Source organism: Andrena cerasifolii, chromosome 9 (assembly GCF_050908995.1).
Source record: "Andrena cerasifolii isolate SP2316 chromosome 9, iyAndCera1_principal, whole genome shotgun sequence".
Lineage (NCBI taxonomy): Eukaryota > Metazoa > Arthropoda > Insecta > Hymenoptera > Andrenidae > Andrena > Andrena cerasifolii.
The window spans coordinates 6,308,723-6,335,039 of NC_135126.1; the positions used below are offsets into that span (position 1 = coordinate 6,308,723).

General features: G+C 47.5%; 1 protein-coding gene across 6 annotated transcripts in view; it reads right to left on the reverse strand.

Moving 5' to 3' along the window:
• Positions 1-1,736: 1,736 nt before the first annotated feature.
• Positions 1,737-26,317, reverse strand: part of Hipk (Homeodomain interacting protein kinase) — a 32,144-nt gene continuing 7,563 nt past the window's right edge. Inside the window, exons 2-18 of one of the 6 annotated variants that reach the window (XM_076820035.1) lie at positions 20,150-20,497; positions 18,162-18,500; positions 17,994-18,086; positions 17,694-17,912; positions 17,232-17,604; positions 16,940-17,157; positions 16,516-16,839; positions 16,256-16,435; positions 16,023-16,169; positions 15,783-15,947; positions 15,281-15,699; positions 14,814-14,903; positions 14,143-14,418; positions 13,893-14,055; positions 13,415-13,638; positions 12,637-12,924; positions 1,737-11,910 (exon numbers count right to left, since the gene is read on the reverse strand). In XM_076820035.1, the coding sequence (XP_076676150.1) occupies positions 11,712-11,910; positions 12,637-12,924; positions 13,415-13,638; positions 13,893-14,055; positions 14,143-14,418; positions 14,814-14,903; positions 15,281-15,699; positions 15,783-15,947; positions 16,023-16,169; positions 16,256-16,435; positions 16,516-16,839; positions 16,940-17,157; positions 17,232-17,604; positions 17,694-17,912; positions 17,994-18,086; positions 18,162-18,500; positions 20,150-20,494 (4,062 nt within the window). In that variant the 5' untranslated portion in view covers positions 20,495-20,497 and the 3' untranslated portion in view covers positions 1,737-11,711. Of the gene's footprint in view, positions 11,911-12,603; positions 12,925-13,414; positions 13,639-13,892; positions 14,059-14,142; positions 14,419-14,813; positions 14,904-15,280; positions 15,700-15,782; positions 15,948-16,016; positions 16,170-16,249; positions 16,436-16,515; positions 16,840-16,939; positions 17,158-17,231; positions 17,605-17,693; positions 17,913-17,993; positions 18,087-18,161; positions 18,518-20,149; positions 20,498-26,317 lie in introns of all 6 variants that reach the window. The other 5 variants (XM_076820033.1, XM_076820031.1, XM_076820032.1 and 2 more) reach the window with 5 other exon arrangements.

Genomic DNA, 26,317 nt, shown 5'->3' on the forward strand with positions numbered 1-26,317 from the left:
TTACGCGATATTGTAATAATTCCAGGTTGATTATTCAGTCGCATGCTTAGAACCGTACGTGATCCGTTTTTTGATCCTGAACTAAAGGTATTTTAGATATCGTTCGTCGGAGGAATACGCTCGAGATCACGCGCTGTTTAACGATAGCGTCGATGGATGAGGAACGAACGAAGAAAAGTTTCAGCGAGCCGCGGGGCACAGATGCCCACTTTTTAAAGGTCTATTTCGTTTCCCGGACACTGCAACTGTATTCTAATTATCATGCCTCGAAGCTTCCCGCACTTCTCCGCGTATTCCGATAAATGTACTGCTAGCTACCGTGAAATTCTTCCTAATTGCTTCGCACGTTTTCGCTACTTCTAATAATCGGTTAACTTCGCTGAGCCACTTAGGATGCGTTTTACGATTGAAAAACCAGTCCCGCTACTCTTGACGCGCTTGCGAGGAACTTCTACTCTTGTTGTACTATCTAGGTGAACGGTATACTTCCGAGGAATCGAGAACAATTGTAAACGAAAGGTAAGGAACGCCGCGTTTGATCCTCGAGCCGCGACTCTTCGCATTCCTTTTTCTTTAGAAATCTTCCCGACGCAAGCACGACCGTCTCGATCTTCCATTCGCGGCCGCAACGCTGATATGTTTCTTCATTTTTACGGCGGAATTCTTTTCTCAAATTGTCACGCTCTTGATCACTTGTCAGTCGGAAGGTGCGTTTAGGAAAGAAAAAGAAACTCGGGCCGCGTCGCGCGATCCACGCGCATTTCCTTGCTTCAAACTGAAAGCTGGCGGTCGATCGCCTTACCATCGCGAGCTTCTTGGAAGATAACGTTAGTCCATTTGGTCGGTTACTTAGGACAGAGGAATAGCCTTAGCGTCTAACGATCAAGAACCTACGGCGAAGGTGTTAGGTCGAAGGATACAGTTTTATCGTACAAGTCGCAGCGTTTCCGCCCTACGAATTCTTTTGCTCTCTCGACGCAGTTACGGTAACGATCTAACGCGTTCTATCAGCTACGGATATCCCACCTTTACAGTCGCCCCCGTTCGATAGAACAAATTCGTACAGCGCACGTGCTCGCTAAAAGTAGATTCGCAAAGATTATAAAAAAGGGACGTATCATTCTTTTGTTTGCTGTATGTCTAACGTGGTCTGGTCTATCGGCTTGCAAACGGCGAGGCTCTTTTGATCAAATGTTCCGCGTTGAACGATGCCGGTGCTCGATCGGGCTTCGGTCGCTTTGATTGCGGGCTTAAAGTAGTATAATACAACAGGTACGCAATTGCACGTAGTGAACTCTTTCGAAAGCTTCTCCCCCGGGATCCTGGGCGCTCGGAACGGTTCGGTTTAGACTCTAACGACCGAACCGAGATGTCGGAGCGTTTCTCAGAACATGACCTCGCGGCCTGGACGAGCGTTTTATTTCAATGAAATCGAGTCGGTGCACAACAGTGATCCGTACACATTTTGCGTCTAAAAGTTACTCGTCCAGACCCCAGTCACCTCTTCTAAGTCCCTGCTGTCTCATTCTGCTGTAACGCCGAGGTATATCGATATCGTGGGAGAGAATCGCGACGGAAAGCAAAGAAAGCAGGAAGTGGAATTTACAAAATCTGTTGAGAGCGGATGCGTCGGCGGAAAGGTACGACAGACGTTGGATGATGGGACGCGTGGTGCGCGCTTGAAGCGACAAAAAGGGCAACGTTTGATTAAAGAATACAGCCGTAACACAGCGAACTCAGTTCAAAAAGTGTCCGAGCGAAATACACGGACATCTGCATTTATTAACCATTTAAAACACAGTGACGCCTGTACCGCTGCGTGTACCTTGCTCTCTTTCTTTCGCTCTTTCGTTCTCTCGCTCGTTCGCTCTCTCTCTCTCTCTTTCTCTCAAACTTTCTGTCATGTCGTCCAAACATTTTAATTACACATTCATAATTCTTCGCATTCGTAGTCGCCCTTTCTTTCAGGTTGCGCATAGTAATATCTCAAATACACTTACGCGGCTTCGAAGAGCTCCCGTCGAAGCTCTCATCGATCACCTTAAGCATTAGTCTTTAGTGTTTGATTATTATACTACAGTAATATACAGAAAATCGTGGTTCTTGACGCGCCGCTGGTCTGCTCGTCCATCGTCCGCCACCTCTCCTTCCACCGTCCCTCTACCATCTTCCTCGCGATCCGGGTCGTCGGGCGAGCAGTCCACGGCGCTATCGATTAATATTCGATAATTACAATACGCTAAATATAATCGGCCCGTGTATATTAAAATATAAATATCAAATAGACTTCTTGCCCCCAAGGATATATGCACCTAAATGCCGGTGCGCGACTTAAAAATTGAGAGACGCTTCGTTTTTTTCTTTTTTCTTTTAAGTAAGTCGTCGCCGATTAGTTAAGACCCCTGTTGTCGGAAGAGCGGGTAGCTCGCCACTACCAAAACCCCGTGGGAACGGAAGGAAAAGCCGTTCTCCGTACTCCGGGCCCTCGAACCGTCGACGCCCTCGCGAGCCTTCGCGGGTCAAGAGCCAGCTGGATCTTCGTGGATCGTTTGTGGTAGTAGCGAGCTCCGCCGCGATGAGATTAGAATTTTTTGGTTGCCTAGACGTTAAACGTGTATTCGGTGTGTGTGTGTGTATGCGAGAGCGCTTCGTTGGGTAAAGGACGTTGCGTGGACCGAGCTACGAGCCGTGGTATCGATTGTATTTCGCGATCGGCGGCTGAATCGAACGCAAGGGCTCGGTTCAGCCGCTCCGCCGCGGTGCGATTTAAGCCTAAGTACTTTTGATTTGTCTGATAATTGATTCGCGACGGTCGTCGAGGAGGTTCACGCTCCTTGACAACTGCTTTTCATGTCCATCGTCCTCTCCCACTCACATCGACGCGTTTCTGCCGTTTTATTGTCGGATACAAAAGAAGCCAAACGACGGGCACTCGACGCATCCCCGGTCGACGCAATGCCGAGGACGTAACGCAGCGCTCTCGTTACTTTAAAACGCCACTAATTCGCCATTACTGTGAGCGCAGCTTTCTCTCTCTCGCTTGCTCTCGTTACGCTTAATTTCGATCGGTTTTCTAACGCTCGACGACGACATTCGATTACGAGTTTGTTGCGTGCGCGAACTATTTCCGAGACCAAACTAAACCTACGCTTTGTACTCTGGTCGGCCCCTGAAATAATTCGTCGCACGCGGCGACCTACGGATATCTCAATTGTTTCTTCCCCGTTTTTATTACATAATAGTATTTTGTATATGTATATGCGCGTATGTATGCATCTATGCATAGATATACATACGTATATTCGTATTTATAGTTATATTTATATTTATATAGAGGCGGTGTCCAATGGGATAGCCGGGCGAGAGCGCGCGGACGCGCGAGGCTTGCTTTGGAGAAAGGGAACGGATTAGTCCGGTCGAAACGAAATCCCAGAAAAAAGTCATCCCGCGAGGATCGTCGATATAAGGCACGCTCTACTGTTAAACGAACTGATACATCTGGCCTGCTAGCACTTCCAGTGATTCGTCGCGAGGCTGCAAGCGCCCCCGAGAACTCGCGCTACTCGAAATCATACGAGAAGGGAACCGCGGGCCTCTGTCCTCCTTCGTGGTTAACTCAGGGGACTCGGCCGCGGGTCCCTCCACCAGAAGGAAACGGAAAGCTAGCGGTGAAGTCGCGTCCACGGCGGGCTCATCGCCTGGATATCGCTGGACACCATTTCTTTATTCGACGACTCCGCGCGACTGTGCGGCTAAGACAATCGGCGCAGCCTGAGAGTTTTAATACTTTGAGACAGACTTCCTGCGAAAGCTTAAAAAACAGTTTTCCTTTCCCTCTTCTTAGTTTCGCCCTCTTTCCCTTTCGTTTTTGTCCTCGTTTTTCTTTCTTTTTTTTTTTACACTAAATACCGCCTTTTAGAAACTTTATTTCGCTCGCCTCGTTGGCGATCGGTCGGGGTTACTATGTTGCTAGATGCGTGGTCGTACGAATCGTCCGCGTGCACTCGAGTTTGGAGGATTTAAAGACGTCTTTAATTGTAACCGCTGTACAAAATGGCAACGAAGGTCCGAGGGTAAAAAAGCGAGATCGACGATCTCTGGTAATTGTTTAAAAGACGATGGTCAATGGTTTTCATACAGCCACGGTCAATAAAGCTGATAAGAATTGCAATTGTTAAGTATTAGAATTGGTGGCTAAACTTATTCATTCACCATAATCGATAAAAGAAGCGTCAGATCGAAGGGAATCGTTGAAATCATTTGAACATCGTGTACCATTCCCGGTTATACTTATTCCACGTCGTTCAACGTCCCTAAACTCGAGGGCACGCGGGAATTACAATTTATACATTTATACAGCTGTATCCGTACGTTAAATGGGATAAAGAGGTTTGGCAAACAGTATATTAATCGACGGCACGAAGGATTTCTCCACTCGACGTGTGTCCCGTCTGCTGTGTGTAAACGTGTATGTATGTGTGTGTGTGTGTGTGTGTGTCTGTACGCGTGTAATTATTATACATATCGATAGTAATACACCCGGTAAGGCAATGCTACGAGAATTCTTCGCAGAAAGACATTTGGAAACTCAGCAGAAGAAAAGAAATTGAAAGAACGGGACGTTTAATTGAGCGTCGTCGCGCGTGACGAACGAAAAGATCTGCTTCAGCTGGACTGGAAACACGGCTCTGTGATTGCGAGACGCCGACCGACCGATTTCGATTTAGTAGACGCAAGAAAAATCGAACGTGCGCAACTAAGTGAACGTATTAGATTGAGAAACACGCGATATAATAGCCCGTACGATGTCGACGAGAAACAATATTATTTGTAAACCACAACGGTGTTAGAACGATTATTAATAATAGTATAAATGGCGCTACTACTATCATAGTATAATTAAAATACACAAAAGACGAACATTCATATATGGTACAAATATATAGTATAGCCATACAGCGATAGTTTAGTCACTTTAGTCTGTATATAGCAAGTTCGGCTTAATCGTACAATCGTATAAACTTCTCTAAATTACAAGTTGTTAGGTAGACCTGTGGTTAGCTTCGTTACGATTTTTCTCTATCTTTCGCCGACTACCCTCAACGACCGTCGCAAAGAAACACGCGGAGCCCAGGTGAAATTAGACATCTCTATCCAAAGACTTTCGAAATTCCTCTGAACTGTAACTACCCCCTCATTAAGTGAACAAACGACCAACTATTCCTAGAACGACGATATAGAAAAACCTGCTACTCGATTGCATCGCCTAAGAGTTGATCGACCCTACGAATAGGACAGTCCAAAGTAGGATACTACGTGGCACGAACGAAACGTCTGCGCCAGGACCAAGAAGAAAGAAAAGCAATACTATCGTAAATCGTACGAACGTTGAAAAACACGAAATTTCCTACATTCTTCCGCAGCGAAGACTACGTCCAGCTATGCCAAGGCGTGACTAATTTATCCATCTAAATAATCCATCACCCAGTAAAGATGAAAACTGTTAACGATCCAACAACGTCTAAGCAGTGATGTGTTTTTTTTCTTTTTATTACACGAGTGTTCTCCCACCGTACTTATATTTTCCCTCCCCCCCTCCGTCTCGTTTAAATCTATAGTTAATTACCTTAATCGTATAGCATTATGCGTAAGTCGACGAGAACGTATAATACAAGTACCACCGTTAATATTAGTTTGCGATATTACCATAGTGTAATAGTGAACATTAAGAACATCGAAGAACAGTCAAATAGGTGAATCGTCGATTCTATCCTAATTACCCGCGCGATCTATCGTTCGACCCTCTTGCTTCCCCCTAATCGGACATCATTTACCCTCCCTGTTATGTACAAACGAGGAATACTTAACAATCCAGCCGTGTTACACGGGGGGCCTCAATTTCCAGCCGTTGGAGAGATGTTGCGGTTCGAATAAAATCTACGGACTATTGTTAATTTGTCTCGCGCTAGCGCAACTGTCAGTTAATCTACGTGAGCAAAGTTCTACCGACGCGACGGGGCCGAAATTCATGGGCGACGAACTGTCTCGTCGTGGCTACGGTGCCGGTGGGCCCGGCTGATTCGTTTAATTCCTCCCCCACTCTCCCTGCGCGGTGTAAATGTGGTCCGATACGCGATGAGCAACGGCGCGACGATTGAAGACCGAGAACGCAAGAAGACAGACGTTTTTCTTTTTAAGAACTCACAGAGCACAATACAATATCAATTCTCTAGTAGTAACTCCAAAAATATGTTATTCTCTCCTATATTTATAACTAAATTATCTATTCCTCGCAAAAAGTCTGTTACTTTGTTTACAGTGATAATAGAATTTCCATACCAACTATCCGTACAACGCGATCCAAACCGTTAAACCCTAACGTCCACGAGCAAACGTGTCATCCTTTTATCCGTGGATGTCCCTTTGATTCCGTTCTCCCTCCCCCTTTATCGTTCCCTTTTCTCCCTCGTTTCTGGCCATTTTTATCAAACGCGGGGTAACTGCGTTCCAACAGTACCGCGATCGTTCACCGAATGTCCGTTTTGCGTATCCGCGTGCCCGTACAAGAAAGGTCCGATCCACGAAGGCACCTTTCCGCCCACCTTTTCCTCGATTAGCCTCCCGGTTTCGTTCGAAAGTCAAAGTCAAAATCAAGCGAGGCTTCGCGTTTCTTGTACGAGCACCCTCTCCCCCGCCCCCCCCCCCATCTCTAGAGATTCCACGCTAAATAAACTTACTATTGGACACAATCTCATTATAACATTTTAGGCACTACACCTAGACTAATAAATCACTCCCTCCCCCCCTCCCCTCCCAGCCCTGATGCGATAAGAAACGTATGTACAAATTTAAAAACGATTAAAATAATTGTATCTCTATAGCTTTCAGTGTATAGGTAATGCATGTACATGGGTGTGCCCCCCCCCTGTTAACCACCGCGGGCACGAGGCGTGTAAGTGTGTAAGAATTTGCCCCCCGAACGGATAGAGAGAAGTTGTTACGCTCGCGGCTCGCCAACGCCTGGGATCGTGGATCATTTGAAATGGCATGTGGAAGTAATGGGGCCTATCACAAACGGGCAGAGAAGCCACGAACAAACGTTTAATTCGAGGATACAAGGACTAAAGCCACGTTGACGGGGATGTATATATGTATATATCGATACACAGAAACTGTGATCGTGCAGGCGTTGACGAGCAGCTGGAGCAACGATCGTATCTTCCAGTTGGGGACGGCAAGTTTACGACGACGTACAACCTTCTGGATTGTTAACGCCAAGATTATATGTGTGTGTGTGTGTGTGTGTATATATTTATATATATTGTTTCATACGCGTTATAGTACACGCTGGCCTTCCGATAAGCCTGATCAAAATAACGCCGTGCAAATATCGACACTATACAATTAATAAAATATCACAACTAGAACCATCGATACAAGTTACGGGTTACTTTTTTACTCAACATTTTTTCCTCCCTTTTCGTTCCGTCTAATAGCTTCTAAACACTTTGCTGTTTAATAGATACTCCCGCGTACGGTGACGCGCTGCTTACCACTAAAAAAAAAAAATCCGTAAAACACAGCGAAACTATGCAGTGCGTTAAAGTAACAGATGACTGGAGTTAAACGTGACTGTTGAGCTTGTACTGACTGACGATCGCTACATCTAAGAGAGAAACTATATAACATAGGACCATGCGCGCCACGCGGCGTATACGCGTGTTTTTTTTTTTTTTAAACCCAAAGCCGTGATTAGTAATTAGCGTTAACATCGACCACGACGATCATTACTTTACGTTCTACTTGTTAGAGAATAATCGACATCCGACTCCAGAAACACCGAAACACCCATCTCTATATAAAATATCTACACCCACGGACACATCGTATCCGACGCTATGAACAACGTGTACGTTAATAAAAGAGAAAACTAAAGAAGAATAACGTGCCGTCAACGGTTAATCCGAATCCACGATCGGCTCAGCGATCGGTTAATTGCCTTACGCTAGCGTTACGAGTTACGATATAATCGTCAGTCAAGACTTGCTCTTTGGATATGAAAACGAAAACCTGACTGAAATGTGCCCCTCCCCCGACTATGCATCCACTGACAACGTATGTATACCGCCGTCTAAATACATTCCGACGCGTGTTTCGATCAGGAGGGTGAAGATGAAGCGTGGTATGACTAATGTGTACGACTGTCGCGAGTACAGAGCGTGTGTGATCGTGTTTGTGCATGTGATCGATTCGCGAACGAAAGAAATGTTCTCTATACGTACACCCGCGCGTATATATTACATTAACAACGGTTCCCTTTAGTAATAGAATGTGTGAAATCTAAGGATATGACTTTGTTTCCCCCGCGATTTACAAGAGAAGGGTAAGTAGACTTTCTCTACGCGATACAACCCCCTATGCTCTATGTGGAAGCATACATATATAATATATATATAAACACATGTAGGCGCGGAAACGTGCTTGTGTAATTATAATTGTTTGTTCGTACCGTGTGGTCGTCATAACACGCAACACTTATGTTGATTGTAAATTTTTTCTTTTCTTTCTCTCTTTCCCTCCCACTGTTTACTGCAACACCTCTATGACGCACCGAAGAAAGACACTTCTGTCCTCTTTAGTCGTCACCCTCTTTTTCATTTTTTTTCCCCCTCGTTTGCAGTAAATATAAACGTTAAATATGATTAATAGTTAAACAGGCACATCGACTTGGTTACATGTAGTTTTGTTCGCTTCTATATTTTATACCGTGTGTGCGCGTGTGTGTAAGTGTGTAAAGGAAGAGAAACGTCGAAGAAGCCAATTTGTGTAGGCGCGCTGCGTGAATTTCGAGCACTGAGACAGAAAACAGAATCAGTATTGTAAGGAATTGTCTGTAGAACAGCGATCTAGATCTACGTGTATCGATCGAAAGTAGAGGATTAGCAGCGTCGCCGTGTCGTGTTTGTTTATCCGAAACATCGAAAGTTCTCCTTTCTTTCGTGGTAACATGTCTAAAATTTCTTCTGTCTCGCGCCCTTTCTCTCCCCCTCATTCACTCACACTCTCGCTCTACGTGTAAAATACTTCTAATTAAACTCTGGACATGGATCACTCTAATCAACGTACCACAGCTACTGTCTCGTACACGTTACCGTACAGCTATGTATATAAAATAATTAGCAAAACAATGCCTAAGCGTCATTCCATTAAAAACCACGAGATACAACGTCAGCACGCGGAAAAGAGGCTTCCCTCCCCTTTGAAAGTGTCGCGTGTCGAAGAATGCCGTGCGTGACGCCATCCTTGGAGCTGCTTCAGCATCGAAAGTAGGAAGAGAGCTTTCGTAATAATTATATACAAATCGACGTTAGAGCATACCACGTGCATGTACACCGAAGTCCCTTCAACGCTACCATTATCCTTTTTCTTTTTACAAAGAGACGTTAGAAATCGCTTTCTTTATACTGACGTGGAAAAGTGCCAGAAGGAAGAACATGATTCGACCAAGAAAAGAACAAATACAAACACAGAAATTGCTAAAAAAAAAAAAAATGAAGAGAAAGAAAAACGTTGCACCATTGACACGCTTCATCGTAAAAGAGAAAGCATCGAATGTACGCTAAAGAAAGCGTGTGTATGTCTGTGCAATCCGACATTGTGATGTCTGCGACGAAGAGTTATCGTCCCGATTACGTCTCTCCTGAAACGTTAACTTTGCCTACAAATTGTGTACTGCAGATTTGTGCAACGTATCCTCGTATACGTACATTCTTAAGCTATAACCCATGATGAAATGCAGAAAAATATATCGAAACGTAAAAGAACAGATGACACGCGATGAGGAAGTGTTGTGTTAATGCCGCAAGCACGAAACCTAATTCTCCAACGAAAGCTAATGCAACGTTCTGATTAGAACGCGGTACCTATGGAAGAAGAAAGAATTGCGAACTGCTGGTAATTATCTTAAAGGCGGCGATGCCTAATTGCAATCATAATAATAATAATAGTGACAATAATAACCATAATAGCAATAATAAGAGTAATAGTTACAACGATCAGACGATAAGACTAATACAGAATAGAAATAAATAGTGAAGACCGCTGCGAGGAGGCACAGCTTTTGTCAGATACAAGTAACCGTGCGCAACTCAAGTTCGCCAATTTCAGGCTCGAATCAAGAGCAGAAGATTTCGATTTTGAACCCCCTCCAAACAAAGAAAAGAAAACACGCACTACTGCGTATAGCATCCTCCTCCGGAAGAGTGCCTAAATTATTACACATCGGAGTACTTGAGACAGCACGAAATAAATCTTAGCGATAAAACTCCGAACACATTTTACAAACTAATCAATGTGTCGCGTATGATTGTGTGGGTGAGTGTGTGTATGCGTGTATTAATTGAATAAACTCCCTTTACACTACAAGAAATAGAACGGGAATCGCCATCGACGCCGATAGCCCGTTTGAAAAAGAGAACGCTTAAAAAGTATCGAAGCGTCGTGTCACGACAACAAAAGATCTTGGCCAAGTCGGGATTCGACCGTCGAAAGCAACGTGATTCGTCGCGTTCGATGGCCGTGAATCTTGCTGGGCTAAGATAACTTTGTCGAAGAGCATTAAAAACAACGTGCATGATATGCGCCCGACATATCACATTAAAAGAAATGCAAACTTATCCCCGTTACAACACCAAAGTTCAATAAAATATATACCCGCCAACTGTCCTGGCGCTAGAGTCGGAACAGTTTTCCCAAAATCACCGTCATCGATGGTCTTCTCTCTAGTTGAACCGCGCGCAATCTCCTTTCTCAACTCTGCCTGCCCGAACAAATAGTTTGACGATACCGTCTCCGGTCTTTTTCATGCGTCCCCATAAAATTCTCTTTGGCGCAACAACATTCTCTCTCTCTCTATTTCTCCCTCTCTCTCGCTCGCTCGCTCTCATTGAAAACTTGCTAAACATCGGGTATATAATATATATACCGTCACGTATATAAACATATGCGCCGTCTAAATCGGACAAAATTGTACGTCGACCGTGTAATACCAAGTAACAATTGGAAAAATCAATATAAACAATACAAATCATCAGAAGCAAATGGTTCACTGAGGAAACACTGTTGCGCGACGGGAGTCGAAAGCCTTCCCCCGTCACAGTTTTCCTCTATCGTACTTTCATCAATTTTGCGTATTCGACGCGACTTCTCCCATCGAACGAAATGAAAAAGACAACGCTCGTTCATTATCGAAAATTCTCGGCCCCCGGCTCGTGCGTCTGCCTCTGTGCTTCGCAAGTTCCATACAGACGGGGCAGTTAGAAAGGAGCAATCGCTGCTTAGGACGGATTGTCAGAAAGTGAAACGTTGAAGAGCGACTTCTGTCTTACCTCGGGACTCTGTCGAGTCGTTTTCAGTCATGATTATTATCCGTTCCGTAACAATATAAGCCTAGTGTTCCATTGTGTCTTCATAGTCGATAAACAAGCATCGCGAGAAGCCCCCTTTCGTTCTCTAGTAAAAAGACACGCCCAAGAGGAGGATGAACGCATTAGGATCCGGCCGGTTCTCTTTTCCTTTTCGTTCGACCGTCTTCTTGTGTATAAATGTCTAACGCACGCACGATCTCGTAAATTTCGCAGACGGCGAAGTGAACTTCGTACGCCGCTTTCGAATCTCTTCTCGAGCCAGATAGATACAGAGGGGAATAGAATTTACTCGGTGAACCACAAACCAGAAGGTTGGTACTGATGTTTGGCCGGTGAAAGCGGGGCCAATCCGTAAACCGCCGTCGGCTGCATATGTGCAGGCAGTGGATGCGCTGCATGACTCGCCAGCAACGGTCTGGCCGAGCTGTGATGTGCTGGTGGTGGCAACGCTCGACTAGAATCATACAACGTTAATGGAGACGAGCTGTAAAAAACGGGATAACGAACGTTAGAAACTCTCCATAAAGCTCTAAAAAAAGGAAATGAAACATATTGATTTTGTTTTCTTATAAAGATAATTCCTTCGTTCTACACGCGGCTTTACGAAAGACAAGTATGTCGTACATTGGATGACTCTAGTAATCGACAGTTACGCAGTTTTCTTTATACGCATAGTATAGGTTCAGGTACGATTACGAGACGTTGATGCAATTGTCTGATACGGCTAGGTCATGACCTGGACGAGAACTTCCTGAATAAACCTGGTGGTTTTTAGAATGAAGGAGCGAGCTACCGAGTACCGATAACTCCTAGGGTATACTCTACGAGTTATTGATACTGGATTCCATTGAAAACAAAAGGAAGAAAAAAACGCTCACCCACGACGTGACCTCTCCTGGTAAGCAGGCAATGAACGTTCAATACAACCGTTGTAATGGCGACGTGAGTTAACTCAATGGAAACGACACCGTGTCTCTTGAATAATTGTATCGATAATCGGATCGAATACGTTGTGAACGGTTTTCGTTGCATGCCATACGGATAGAACGAGTAAAACAGTTGCACGGGAACAATTGCACTATGTCGATGCTAACATATCTACGTACGATCACAAGTAACAACAATACCGAACGTAACACACTATCGCTAGAACGAAAATATAATAAATGGTACACACATGCATGCATCAACTAGGTGTCTAGGTACCCACCCGGGTGTGAATCCCTGATAGGTGGGCACTTGTTGCTGCTGGATAGCAGTGGGAGCCTGAGAAGGCGCAGCGGTAACGTACACCGGGGGTGGCACGGCATGGGCTCTTGGACGCACATGGGCGTACTCCTGGTACAGGGGTTGTCCCAGATGCTGGGCACTTCCTATTACAGGCCCCCCTGCAGGACTTCTGCCCCCGCCGCCGCCCCCAGGACTCAGGTGGGCCGGATGCCCATGATGACTGTGGGTATGACCCGGATGGGCTGCCGAACCCACCACCTGGCTCTGCCTACAAAACCCAAAACAAAATCCAACCCATCGTTATGCAATTCCCATGCGTCCTTTTACTTACTGTAAGAAGTCTCTCTACAAACAGAGGACCAGAGACCAAACCGACAGTACCAACGATCGACTCCGGCCCTTTCGTTTCGCTTTTTCCCTATCCGTTTCGTTTCTTTTTTTTTTGTTTCCTTTTTTCCGTTTTGGATATAACATAGAAATTCATGCAGTTTACCTGCCCGGGTATACTTAGCCAGTCTCGACAGCGTACAACACGAGCAGCTCGTCATCGGTTTGGTCATATCTCATTCGAAGAGAAAACCTGCATGCATTCGATAACTACGTGCATACAAAATTCACTCGGTATCTAGTCTATTCTTTGTCATCTAACTTGTTCTAGATCTATGTGTATGTACTACATGCGACGGATGTTGGTACGTATGTGTGTTTGTGTGAGAGTGTATTTCAAACGTGATCTTGCGTATATACACGATGCTCACCTATACTGATGCACAGTGTTGGCCACCGCCCACTTCTGGTGGTCTCTCGAATGAGCAGCTGGCGGTTGAACGTACTCGTGCTTGTACTCCGCTCTCTTTCCAGGCCATGAGACCCGCTTGTCCGTGCCGGTCGTGTACACGATATGCTGCTCTTGGAGGTGCGGATGCGCGCTACTCGTGGTCACATACTGCAAGAAGTAGTCATGCATGTCATAGGCATCATCCTAGAAAAACATTTTCAAAAGAAAGATTACTAAAGATCGGGGGAACGGGGTATAAACCAATAAGTGCAGGATCGTCGTCGTTGTTTCTTCAACACGGCCAGAAGTGGAGCAGTTGCTCGTTGTAACCAACGGCAGTAAAAGAAAATGGAAAATAGAGAGCCGTGGAGTATATGGAGCGGCGTAATGGAAACAAGAACGAAAGGAAATGACGTAGTTGGAAGAAAAACGAATGGAGATTTAAATATAAAATTAACCTGATAGGTCGGTGGCTCTTTGCAGGCTGGCGCGTGGCACGGATGCGGAGCAAGGTACTCTACACCGGGCTCTGGCTTCGTCGCAACATTTACCATATTGCACTCGGACTGTACTTTCGCCAGTAATCGTTTCTTTTGCGACTGAGAGGAATATCCGGAGCTACTGCTGCAACGAACAATATATCAACGTCATACGATGCACGTGTCTGCAATGGTATTAGAAACGTTAAGCGCCCGAGGTGATTACTACCTGCTGACGTGATGTTGTTGCTGGGGTTCGTGTTTAATTAACTGCGTGGTTTGTTGATGCTGAGGATGCTGCGGTAAATGTTGGTAGAGATGAGTATGCGCTCGGCCAGGGCTAGCCTCTCCATCGCTGTCACCGACTGTCACGCAACTGATGATGTTCTTCCGTTGCGTCCTCTGCGAAACACTGCTATGCGTTGTTACGTGCCCGTTGGTATGAGACTGACTACTCGAATGGGTCTGCTGCATCGGTTGGACCACGCGCGGTGTCGACTGCGTACTGAAATTGAAAACAGGTAACGTTAGTTCCACACAAACTAGTTGCTGTGTTGGATACCCGGGCAGAATTCATGTAGCAGGTTGCGTAGAGTATTAGAGAATGATATTAAACGCTAAAACTGTAAGATGTAGTGTTGTTAGCTCGCAGTCGGGACAATCGATAGGCCAAGCTCCCACAACCGTATTTATGAATTTGCCCGTATGTCATATTGTGCGGGATTTATATACCCTGGAAGATTGATTCGCAACTCGAAGCACGCGGCGTTAATGCATAAAATGTGGACTCCACAACTATTTTACAAGCTTCGTGTGTTACGCCATGAGATTGTTAGGGTTTGGTTAGTCGATACTATTGTGTGGTGATTGGGTTGTGATTATTACATTACGGTAATGTACCTTCGGATGACTTCCTCGCGGACTGGACGCCCATCGCCAGACAGGCGAGTTGCCAAATTTTGACAGGCTCCGCACTGGCGATCTCCACAGCTGTCAATGATATCCATGCATGATTCCACTACTTTCTATTCTACTAATAACATACTAAATAAATATATTCGACGCTCGGTTGCAATCTATAAACTGATCTCTTACGTGACTCGATACGTACAGAATAGGTATACTTTGTACATGGTCTGGCGAATAATTTGTAGTTGACAGAGTCATATTGACAGAGCTGTGCGAAATTTTCAGAGAAGCAAAACAACAGCGAACTAATGGAATTGCTCGACTGGATGTACCGGTCGCGTTACGTTCGCGGCAAAGACGAAGCTGCCTTCTCGATCAATTTTATGATAACGGGCTACGTTTCCTTCTAACTACGTTCTAACGGTCTACCCTAGTTAGATCAATAAGTGGCAGCTTACCATTTGCCAGGCGTTTCGTCTTCGCTATCACTGATCGTAATAACGGAGACCGCTGGCGACGGTGTATCGTGAATGGTGATGGTTTGCTGCCGACCGGAAGTCACTTGATGGTGCTCTACGTTGTGACTACTGCTGTGTTTGCTGCTGTGGTGATGTTGCTGCATAGGCTGCTGTTGCCAATGGCCACCGGCAGGCGAGTGCCGTCTCATATTGCTCGGCGGCGTGCTCTCTTTCACCCTCTTCTTCACAGGACTCAACTGTTGCGTCTCTTTCTTATGCTCGTGCCTGTGTTGGGACTGCTGAGGGACCGTCACGTGGTGTTGATGATGCTTCGTCACGCTACGCTTGCCCCAACTTTGAGACGGATGTTCCACGAGGGCACTGGTGTTGTAGACTTCCGTGACAGGAAATACTGGCCGCTGATCCGTCCCCAAAACAAGGGAGATCAGTTAAAAGATTGCTCGGTCCGTACGGTGCAACAGATCTCTTTCACCAGGCCTACCTGCAGAATAGCAGAACTGTCGACGATAAGAGGCCTTCCCCAATCTCCAGCGTCGCTCAGCAATGGCTGCTGTATGGCTGCGTGTTGCGGTGGTAACTGCTGCCACGATGGCACGATAGCAGCCATCTGGCGACTTCCACCCGGCCAAGAAGTCTGTACAGCATTCTGTGGGCAAACGGCAGGATTATTATACGATACTCGCGAGCGTTACCGTGCTTGATCATTTGTACGCACACTCACCGTCAGTAACATTTGCCGCCCCGTTTCCACCATAGACACAGGGACCGCCGCGTACTGTTGCTGTGCAGCCGCGGCCGCGGCAGCAACAGCCTGCTGCGATATGATCGATGGTTGAATCTGCAGCGGACCTTGTTGCGCTTGCGGAGGCTATGTAAAACATGGGGCACGATTAAATAACCACGAGTAAAAAAACGAGCACGTTGAATGTCAATGAAAATCAGTATCACATTTACTTGAGCAACAACTACGTGTTTTGCGGGACTTGGCATCGTTTGATAGCTGGGTGGATGGCAAAGTAGACCAGGTACCAATTGATGCGGAAAATCGTGCACCCCGCTTCGTCCGCTGTTCGATCCACTGGACGAGCTACTGTACTGAGTCGCGCGACGACTACTGTTACTGTATATTTGATACTGAAAGAGAGAATACGTCGTAGTGAAGAAGAAGTCGCGACGGATCGTTGGACGGTAAAGGTGAGATGTTTATTACGAACCAGATTGTCGTATCCTGTTTGCGCGGTGCGATGCTCCCTGACCAATCGTTGTACTTGATTGGTCAGCTGGTTGTTAAAGGTGAAAGTGACAGCGCTGCCGTTCGTCGTCGGCACAAAGTTGGCTACCAATGACGCCGGCGGAGGCGGTTGCGGCGCTGGAGGAGCTTGATGATGCGCCGCGCTCGCCGTGAAATCACCTGCTCGTCGGCAAACCTCCATCATTTGGACGGAAGCCTTGACATTGTTACAGTGCGCATAGTCGACTAAATGGGCGAGAGTAACAAAGGCATGGTTCAGAGCCTCCCCGGGTGTTATTCGGCGCTCCTGTAAAACCGAGCATAGGCAGTGCATAAAGTGTACCTCCTCTACACACCGACGAGCGCGAATCATCGCATGTAATTTCGAAGCATGAACTAGATATTACTACCTGGTCCATTGTGAGCATCCTCTTCAAGAGGTCAATGAACTCCCTCCTATCTGCCTTTTCAGCCAGAAGTTGACCGCCCTCCAAATCAGTCGGAACATTAACTTGACCGATATCGTCGAGGCAGTTAAAAATATACTTTCTTGCCTCCTTAGATTTGATGCCAGTTTCAGCCTCGTGCTCCTCCGGGGTCTTTAATCGCCAAAAGGGATATGTGCCTACAAGAGAGATTCGATTTTGAGTACAGATACGCAGCGTGGTGGAAAATTCCCCTGTTAAACGCGCTACTTACTGTCCATGTCTCTGTAAAAGAATTTAGTTGTTTTGCTGGCATTGTTTAACATGTGCTCCGTCGGTAGGCCTTGCGTCTGACTAATGTATCGAATCTGATCGTATTCCGAGCTACCGGGGTATAGAGGCCATCCTAAAAACAGTTCCGCAACCACACAGCCGAGCGACCACATATCTATCGCTTCACAATACGGAAGTCCAAGTATAATTTCGGGTGCGCGGTAGTATCGCGATTGCAAGTACGTGTTGCAGACAGCTTTGGACACGTGGGAGGCGGACCCAAAATCAATAACTTTTACACGATAGGGCTGACGTACTGGATCCACCAGCATGATGTTCTCTGGTTTCAGATCCGCGTGAATCAACCCCAATTGCTGCGAACGTACATACGCATAATTAATCGACGATCTTTCCGCGAGTAACGTGCCGATGTATCATTGGAGATGTATATAACTCGACTCACCTTGAGCTTCAGAAGAGCAGTGAGTACTTGTTGGAGGATCGGTCGGATGTACTTGAGCGGCAAGGGTGAAAATTTGTTCTGCTTGAGGAAATCATACAGGTTCTGCTCTAGCATTTCAAAGACCAAGCAGGTGTGGGATTTGTGCTGGAAGCACTCGTAAGCGCGCACAAAGTTGAACTCATCCGCGTTTTCCTGACTGAGTCGAGACAGGATGGAGACCTGTTTCGGATCGAGAGGCAGCGTTCAAACGTGGCCACGAATAAACCGCTCGTAAATCAATATAATGCTCGCATAACTCACCTCAATCTGACCTTGGCGCGCGTACGAGGGATGGTTCTTTAAAATTTTGATGGCTACTATTTCATTGGTTCCCTTTTTCCAGCATTTTACGACCTGTGGGAAAAGGAACGCGTCATGAAACTTTAGGAACCCATTACCAAACGTTACGCCTATACGAGACGCTCGTACCTGTCCAAAAGTACCTCTGCCCAGAAACTCGAGGACCTCGTACTGATTCGTCATTGAGTAGAGGACCTCGTGCTGGACCAACTGGTAATCTCCGTCGCCCTGGGGGTTGCTGCCACCACCGCCTCCTCCGTTGGCGGCGTTGGTCACTTGCTTGCTGTGCGCCGTCATCCCTGTCTGCTTGTGCTGCTGCTGCTGTTGCTGCTGCTGCTGTTGTTGCTGCAGCTGCTGTTGCGGTTGCGTATGGTGCTGCGACACTACAGTACTGCCCACTGCGTTCGTCGCGTTGGCGGAGTGGACTGCCAGGCCGTCACCATTACCCTCTCTCGACCAAGTTTTTCTCTGTAGGAGGAACACACCTTATGCAAAAAAATTTTTGGACGTTAACACAGCGGTCATACGTAGCAGCCACCAGCTATTGTTTGGGAAGGGACGACCGGGCGACGACTACACGGAGGAAACACGATCCCCGAAGCAGAGACATCGACAAACAGCCACGCCACACACGCAAATCCATGGATTCGAAAAGCGTGACACACCAACCAGGGACCCGATACGATCTCGTCGATTAGACGGGGGCGACGTTACAGGTCGTAGCAGGGGGAGGGAGCGGGGTCGAAGACGCTTCATCGATATCGATCGCCGTCCAGGCGGGAATCAGTAGTCGCCGGGAAAGCGCCCGGCCTGCGGAAGTGCGATCACGACGACCGGCATGAAATATGAAATGGGAGGCCTCGAAGGCAATCGATACGCAACTACGCCGCGCGGAAAAGTCGCCTGGCGAACACGATCGTTCATCCGTGTCCGCGGTACCTTCGACCGATTGCCTCGGCTGGTAATTACTTCTCAGGATGATGAACGCGGGCGCACGCGGCCGTTAATAAGGTGGCCACGAACAAAAGACGGGGGTGCTTTACGACTTCGCGGAACAAGGCTGCCTTCGTGAAAGTTGGTCCACCGACGATGCTAATCCGCCGGATGGCAAAGATTATCGTCCTGCAGACACGTACATTCTCCGAGTCGAGCGACTTCTTGACCGGGAGGGGGATCGGGGCGCTCTTTCTTCTCTGAACAGGGCCGATATCGAAACTCGCCGTTCTTGCGAGGGAACGGTCGAACTCTCGCGATAAAAGGACTGCGGCGCTGAGTTTTCATCGGCGGGAGAAAGGAAAGACGGCGGACGACTGTGTGTCAGCGGAAGCAAAAAGCACGCTGTATTTTTAGCGACCAGAACGTCGTACTGGGGCCCGGAGAGCGGAAACGGCCGATGGAAACGAGGAAAACAGCCGGAGGTAAACACCGCGGAGAACGTGGACGATACAGTGGAAGATTTGCGAGATGACAGACGCGAGAATCAACGGTGGCTTGTTAACCGATTACAGGACCGAATCGCGAGGAAGGCGACAGTGGTTGGGGGAATACGAAACATCTAAAAACACTGGGCCCCCTAGGGTTTCGAGTTGAACGTGTCTCGATATGAATCCTCTTACTCGGAGACTTATTAATCCTAACAGAACAGAACTACGTTCAGAGTTGCTGGTTCACCTTCGATCGGGGCACGTCGAACGGTCGTGCGCGACAGAGAGTCGTGGAAGAAAGTCTCCAGCGGACATGTTTTTCGATCGTGGAGAACGGGGCTCCGTCGTTCACGCTTATTTATAGCCGTTTCGAGCGGTACCATCGAGCGTATCGATAGCCAAGAGAGTAGATCGAGCAGATCGAGGCGATCGGCCACGAATACGTGATATACATCCCCCCCGATTATGAGGTTCTAATCGGCGCGGGAGCGTATCTTGAACGTGGCATCTCGGCTGGATGGGTGGAGAGAGGAAGCGTTAACGTCGGGGGGGGGGGGCCTAGGGCGAGGAGGGCACGCGGATCGAGCGTACCCCCTCGACACGATCTGGCGCGCTGGCGCGGGTCAGACGGAGACGAAGAAAAAGTTAGCGAGCGTTTATCGGCGCGATGAGATCGCAGGAAGTGGCACCAACCTTCTGGCCACAGCGTTGGTACGTGTCTAAGAGCTTGATCGTCGAGGCTCGTACCAGGGTCTGTTGGTTCGGGCTACTCTTCTGCAGCGCATTATTGTTGTGCAGCGTGCTAAACGCGGTATTAGCACCGTTCACGGAGTACCGTTGCTGCAGCCCGGTATTGTCTAATTGGTAGTCGCCGGTCGATTGGACCAATGCGTGCTGGATCACCGGCTGGCTCACGTTGTACTCCAACTTGCGTTTCTTGCTGTGGTGGTGAACGGTGTTGTTACTGCTGCTGCTGCTGCTGCTGCTGCTGCCGTTGACGCTACTCGTCTGCTGTGTTTGGATGAACATGTCACACATTCCCTGCAATCACAAACGGGACACGGCATTTATACTCGTGGCCCTGTCGCTGGAACGGGGCAGCCGATTTTCGCCGCGAGATTCCTAGCAAACAAAAGTGATAAACTCTTCCCTCCACGGGGCGCGACATTTCAGAATCCGCCGCCGCCTGCGTCGGGACGGTGGCATTTATCGCTCTCGAACAGGATGACTGTGCGCCTATAATTCTATTCCCACGTCATCTAATTGTAAGGAACCGGAGACACCACTGGGAGGAATTGGAGTACGCAAGAACGGAGAGACAGGCGCCAACTATGGTAAGAAACTGAATAAAATAGGTATAAATAGAGGGGGAAGGGAGAAAGGAGAAATGGGCATCGCTATATTTCAGAAGGCTTTTTATTGGACGCGGTTGTTGCGAGCAGCGGGAGATTCGACGGTCGAAATGGGAGCTGGGCGAGGGAGGGAACACGGATCGTGTTATTCTGATTCGGGCGGAGGACCCACGGGCCGGGGCTATTGCCGCGAAGCATCGCGGCGCGGGATATATAAAAAGTACGCAGCTAAGACCAACGACGGCTATGAATATTTTAGTGTCTCCTTCACATGCCTCTGTATGGTTCCGCGCTGTTTCGGGCCGGCTCTCAAAAGTAGAACTCCCTCGGCAGTCGAAATCCGAGACGCGTAAACCTCGTTCCACTCGCTCACTGCCATCTTTACTTTCTCAATCTTATCTGTCTAATTTGTTTTCGAGCCATTGTAAGAGGCCCCGGTATTCCACTCCTCGGATCTCGACCACTGGAACCAATTTCAGCCTCCCTCGAAAATCACTACCGAACAACGAGCCTCTGGCGCGGTAACTGGCAAGACAGTCGCGTTATAATGAAAAACATTTCCCCCTTTTTCCCATCGGAATAAATTCTTGGAAGCCCTCTAACGCGCTTGGTATCTCCGTCGCCTGGTTCCGACAGACTCCCTCCACAGGTTCCGAAAATTTACGACACTTTGTGTGCCCCGACGGGACTTAATCTCTGGAAAGTTTAACGAGGCGATACCGCGTTTACGAAATTAAACGTTCGATAAGATAACGGCTGTGTCTTCGCCCTTATCGATTGCGAAAAAAAAAAAAACTGCACGTGCCCGGGAATCGACGCACGTACGTTTGCCGATCGGCGTCTGCAAACAGGTACGCGACGGAACGGCGGCGAGACGGGGGGATCGATCCGAGTGTTTTGGAAACTTTCGATAGCTGCGATCCAGTCCCGCTCTCCCGCTGCACACCTCGTCCCATCTGCCTCTTTCTCTCCCTTTCTTCCTCCACGCGGCTTCGTTCATCCGCACGCACGACGTGCTCTAATTATAGTGCCGCTTGTCAGAAATAGTGTTGCTGGGTATTATGAACGATCTACGGTACCGCGAAGTACAGTTAAGTTTATGTTAACCGTCCCGAAGCGTGCAGCGAGAGAGAGAGAGAGAGAGAGAGGAGAGGGAGGGTACTGCTAAACTGGTACACGCGGATAACCCGATATCCTTCTAATGGATCTGAAATTATTCTACAGGGGATCAGCGCGGAGGAGCGGGCAAAGTCGGCCGCTCGAGGAATTCGCCGCAGAATGCACGAGTTTGCGATTCATTCGAGGCGATGCACGGAGCGGCGAGGTCCAACAGCTTCGTCATTGTCGCGTCGTCGTCGGTGTGCCAAGCTATCCCCCGTGCACCTTCGACGATCGCGGACTCTCCCCTAGAGGGATTAGAGACGAGCTACCTCGTCGCTGGTAAAGATAAAACGTTTCGACGAAACGTTTGCATGCCCCAATTGGGCTCGAAGGAATTTGTGGCTCGATGGCCGGACGATATTCTCGGTATTGTTCAGCATATACTGTTTGACACTTGCTTTTTGGCGAGTAGATGATTATTTACACATTAGTTGATACTTAAGCTTTCGAGGAAAGGCATACATAATTTTCTTATAAATCACGTAAGAAGTAGAACGAAGAGAAGAATTTGAATACACGAAATTTACATACGACTTCAGAAAACTTATAGCGAGGGCTAATTTATTGCGACTTGTCGCTTTGAATAGTCGCTTGTTCACTAATTCTTCATTTCTTTTATATGAATTTTCGCCTGGCCGGTCGGCAAAAAATAGTGTCCAGTAGTATGTTATAAGCGATCGCGGAATAAACAGTCTTGAAGCGGTAGGAGAATCGGGTGTAATATTTTGAAGCAATCTACGCTTGGAGATATGACTGTATCACACCTAAGCGCGAGGTCTGGCGATTACGCACCTGTACTACCGATCAAATGTAAAATGGGATTGAGTTTCTAGGCGCGCACGACGATAGATCGCGGCCGTAAACCCATGCATACGTGAGAGGCTAAAACTCGAAAAACTCGCTCAACTCTCTGAAGTAACTGTACTCTCCCGAGACTCTCTAAAGAAGACAGACTGCAAAGCCACACTTTCGACACACGTTGGCCATCCTTAGCAACCCTCCACACGCGCAAACATATACCCGCTTCCAGTGGCGCACTCAGGATTTAATCTTGGGTGGAGCCGAGTTGAAGGGATAAAAATATTTTTATTAAAAAATTCAATAAAATTCCTTAGGCGGTTGTAAAAATTTTTTTAAAAAATAAAACCCAGTTTTCTTTTCCCTTTACAAAGCCCCTTCTTTAGGGGTGCCACAGCCCCTCTGGGTGCGCCACTGCCCTAAAAAATTACCCACACCTTCTCCTTTTAAACATTCCGATCACTCGTTTCCAGAAAACACTCCCACGGTGCTTTAATACTCTCAATTTCTCCCCAATACCCACGAACCTACTGAACGAGACGCTGGATACTCCGTCCAGATGCCCGCGGACAGCCTTGGTTGCCCCGATAAAAGAGCAGCTCGGCAAAAAAGCAATTATTTACAGTCGCCCAGTCACAGCCAATTACCTTGCGGCGTGTTTGCAAGCAAGGGGAGTAACGCCATTTATAAATAAATAAAATGTAGGTCGTAGGAGTTCTCCACCGGCCGGCCGGCCTCCGCTCGGCTCGACTTGAAACTTGTCTCGGGACAATTGGAAGGCGCGTCGCGTACCTACCTCGCGCCAAACGACGCCGGCGGAAAGCGGCGAAAAAGTGGGATGCGCGCGAGGCGTCTTTCCAACGCGGGGCCGCCGTCCAAGGCGTGCGTACGACGTACGTCGTAATAAAAGGAGCAACTTTACGTAATAGGGGTCTGCGCGTCGAAGATAGCGGATCGAACAAGATGTTTCAGTTTGCCGGAGCAACGGGACATCCGCTGGCAGCGCGTTCAGAAACGAGCATCCGAACCAATAGACAACTTCGTCGGCCATTATTTAACACGCGTTCACACGTTTCCCACCTTCTGCTGCTCCGCTCGCTGTTTCGTGTTCCAGTCTCGTCTGGTGGACACACTTGTCAGCGTCTCTACCGCTGCAAGGAGAGATCGCGAATGGAATACACAGTGGCCTACATCTAACTACAGCTACGTGCCATTGATGGTAGCTTGTATAGAATGAAAAGGATAACTGGGGCCAATTGAGCGTGGAATTTACATCGACTTTAACGTTAAAAGGCACCACTGCTCGGGCGTTTAAACGCGCCCCTGCCAGCAGTCGTGGGCCACCGAGGCACTGCGATGCAAAGTCACTTGCAAAGGTGTCCGAAGGCTCAGCTCGGCGACGGGTATGATCGTTACAAAGGCACCAATAACATCCGAGCGGCAAACAACGCGCGTCGCCTGCAAATCATCCGCGACTCTTTACGGCTGGCTCCGCCAACAACCACCGCAGCGCGACGATACTCCCCCGCCGCCCCGCCGTGACTTTCTAAACACGGATAGCAATTGTTTCCATTGCGATAGCACCGGCTAAAAGAGAGACTTGCTCGGCCGTTGTCGCGGTGACTCATCCCGGCGATGTTGCGCGAAGGGAGCAAGGAAAGTTCGCCCCCGCGAGGCTTGCGCTTCCGATCCATCGAGCTCTAAGCTGACCTCGCGCGCGCCCGGCGTAATCGCATGCAGGCGGCCTGTGCCTGCAACGGGGCCGGCGGTGAGTCAAGCTGATCGCTTGATAAACGGGAAAGCCCGAAAGCGGCGGCGGTTTACCTGGAAAATCGCGGGTTCCAGGAGCGTGACCGAAGGGAACAATGGAACGACGATGAATCACGGCGAAGTTGCGCGGGCTGGACAGCCTCTCCTACGGGGGAGATAAAAATTACGGGGAGCCGCAGTATGGACGCCTGGAGAACTGTAAATCCCGCTGATTCCTTGCAGAGTAGATCTACGGTGCAGGGGTAGATAAAAGTGACGTTGTTTCGGCACTGGTTGCTGGGGATTTATTTCCGCAGGGTGGCACCGAGGAGCATCGATCACAGCAATTTCGTTGCTCTAACGCTGGAGGTGCGACGGGTGCCGCTGGTAAATTTATTAGGAGCAGCGAATTTGTGACATTAACCAGCCTTGGGTCGGGGCATTGTACTGCAGTTTGGAGGATAGATGCTCGATAGCCTGTGATTATGCTGCTTTAGCAGCCAGTCCGTGGCGGATTTAAGGAAAAAGGCCCGGGTGGCAAACAATTTGAGGGGCCCAACAATTTTTCTGGGGGAAGGAAGTAGTTTGCTAATAGAATTACATACGGGTCGAATCTATAACTTCCTCTGTATTAAGTCGGCTACAAAACGGGCTTAGTGTGGGGGAAAGCGGGGTAATTCCGGCCACTTCTGTTTGTTTAAATAAAAACCGCGTAGCTTGACTCTGTATGGTACTGTCACCTGTTAATGATACGACGAGCTAATATTCATGGTTTCCATGATGATAGCAGTGGTCGATTGTTAAGCAAGGTAAGTTAGTACATGGAATAGATATGAATTATTAATATTAATCTCATTAAATAGAGGAATGCTTCTACTTTCGAACTTACATTTGGTTTTTGGTGATATGTAAATTCAATTCAGTGTGTTACTTCAAATATTTGAACATGAGCTGTGGGGTTAATTATTATTAATATTATTCGTCTTCATTACTTGAAACATACAGAGAAAAATAATACATAAAGACTAGCGAAGTAAAGGGCGAGGCTGCAGTAGAATACTGTTAGAAGCCTAACCGTAACTAAATAACTAACATTAAACCAAAAGTAAAGCTAGGGAAGAAAAATAGGAACAGAGAGAATCTGAACATCATTCTGACGCATAGTGCAAAAATGTATATAGTCGAGCTTTACATTTAAAATCAGGAAACGAGTTTAGCCCTCGAATATCAGGTGGAGGGGAATTATAATAATGAGCCGAAATATAGGCGAAGGAGGATTCAAATTTAGATGTCGAGCGTACCGGTATAAAAAGGAGACTTTGATGTCGAGTAGAAAGAGAATTAGGCCCATGGTAAGAAAGATTGTTGCGAAGAATATTACAGAGATAAGCGGGACGTGAGAGTATTTTGCGAACGATACAACATAAATGGAAAATCCGGCGCTGAGGCATACGCAACCAACACAAAAAGAAAAACGCAAACAGGAATTTCGTACACGCTGAATAAGGTGAGAAAGATGATAGGACAAACATGGACGATAGACGACATCACAATAATCAAACGAAATAATCAAAGACTGGGATAATAACAGTTTTTGTGCCGATGAAAGAATGCCGGCCAAAAGTGAGGGGTAATTCCAGCCAGCTTTTAACACTGTTTTCTTCTGACGTGGATGTCACGTGCATATAAAAGAATTTCGAAGAAGGCAGAATGGAACCAGGAAAATTTAGGCCCTTTTGCAAAGAATTCGGAAAAGGTGATGAAATGTGGTTCCGGTGCACAGTTCAGGATGGGATACCCC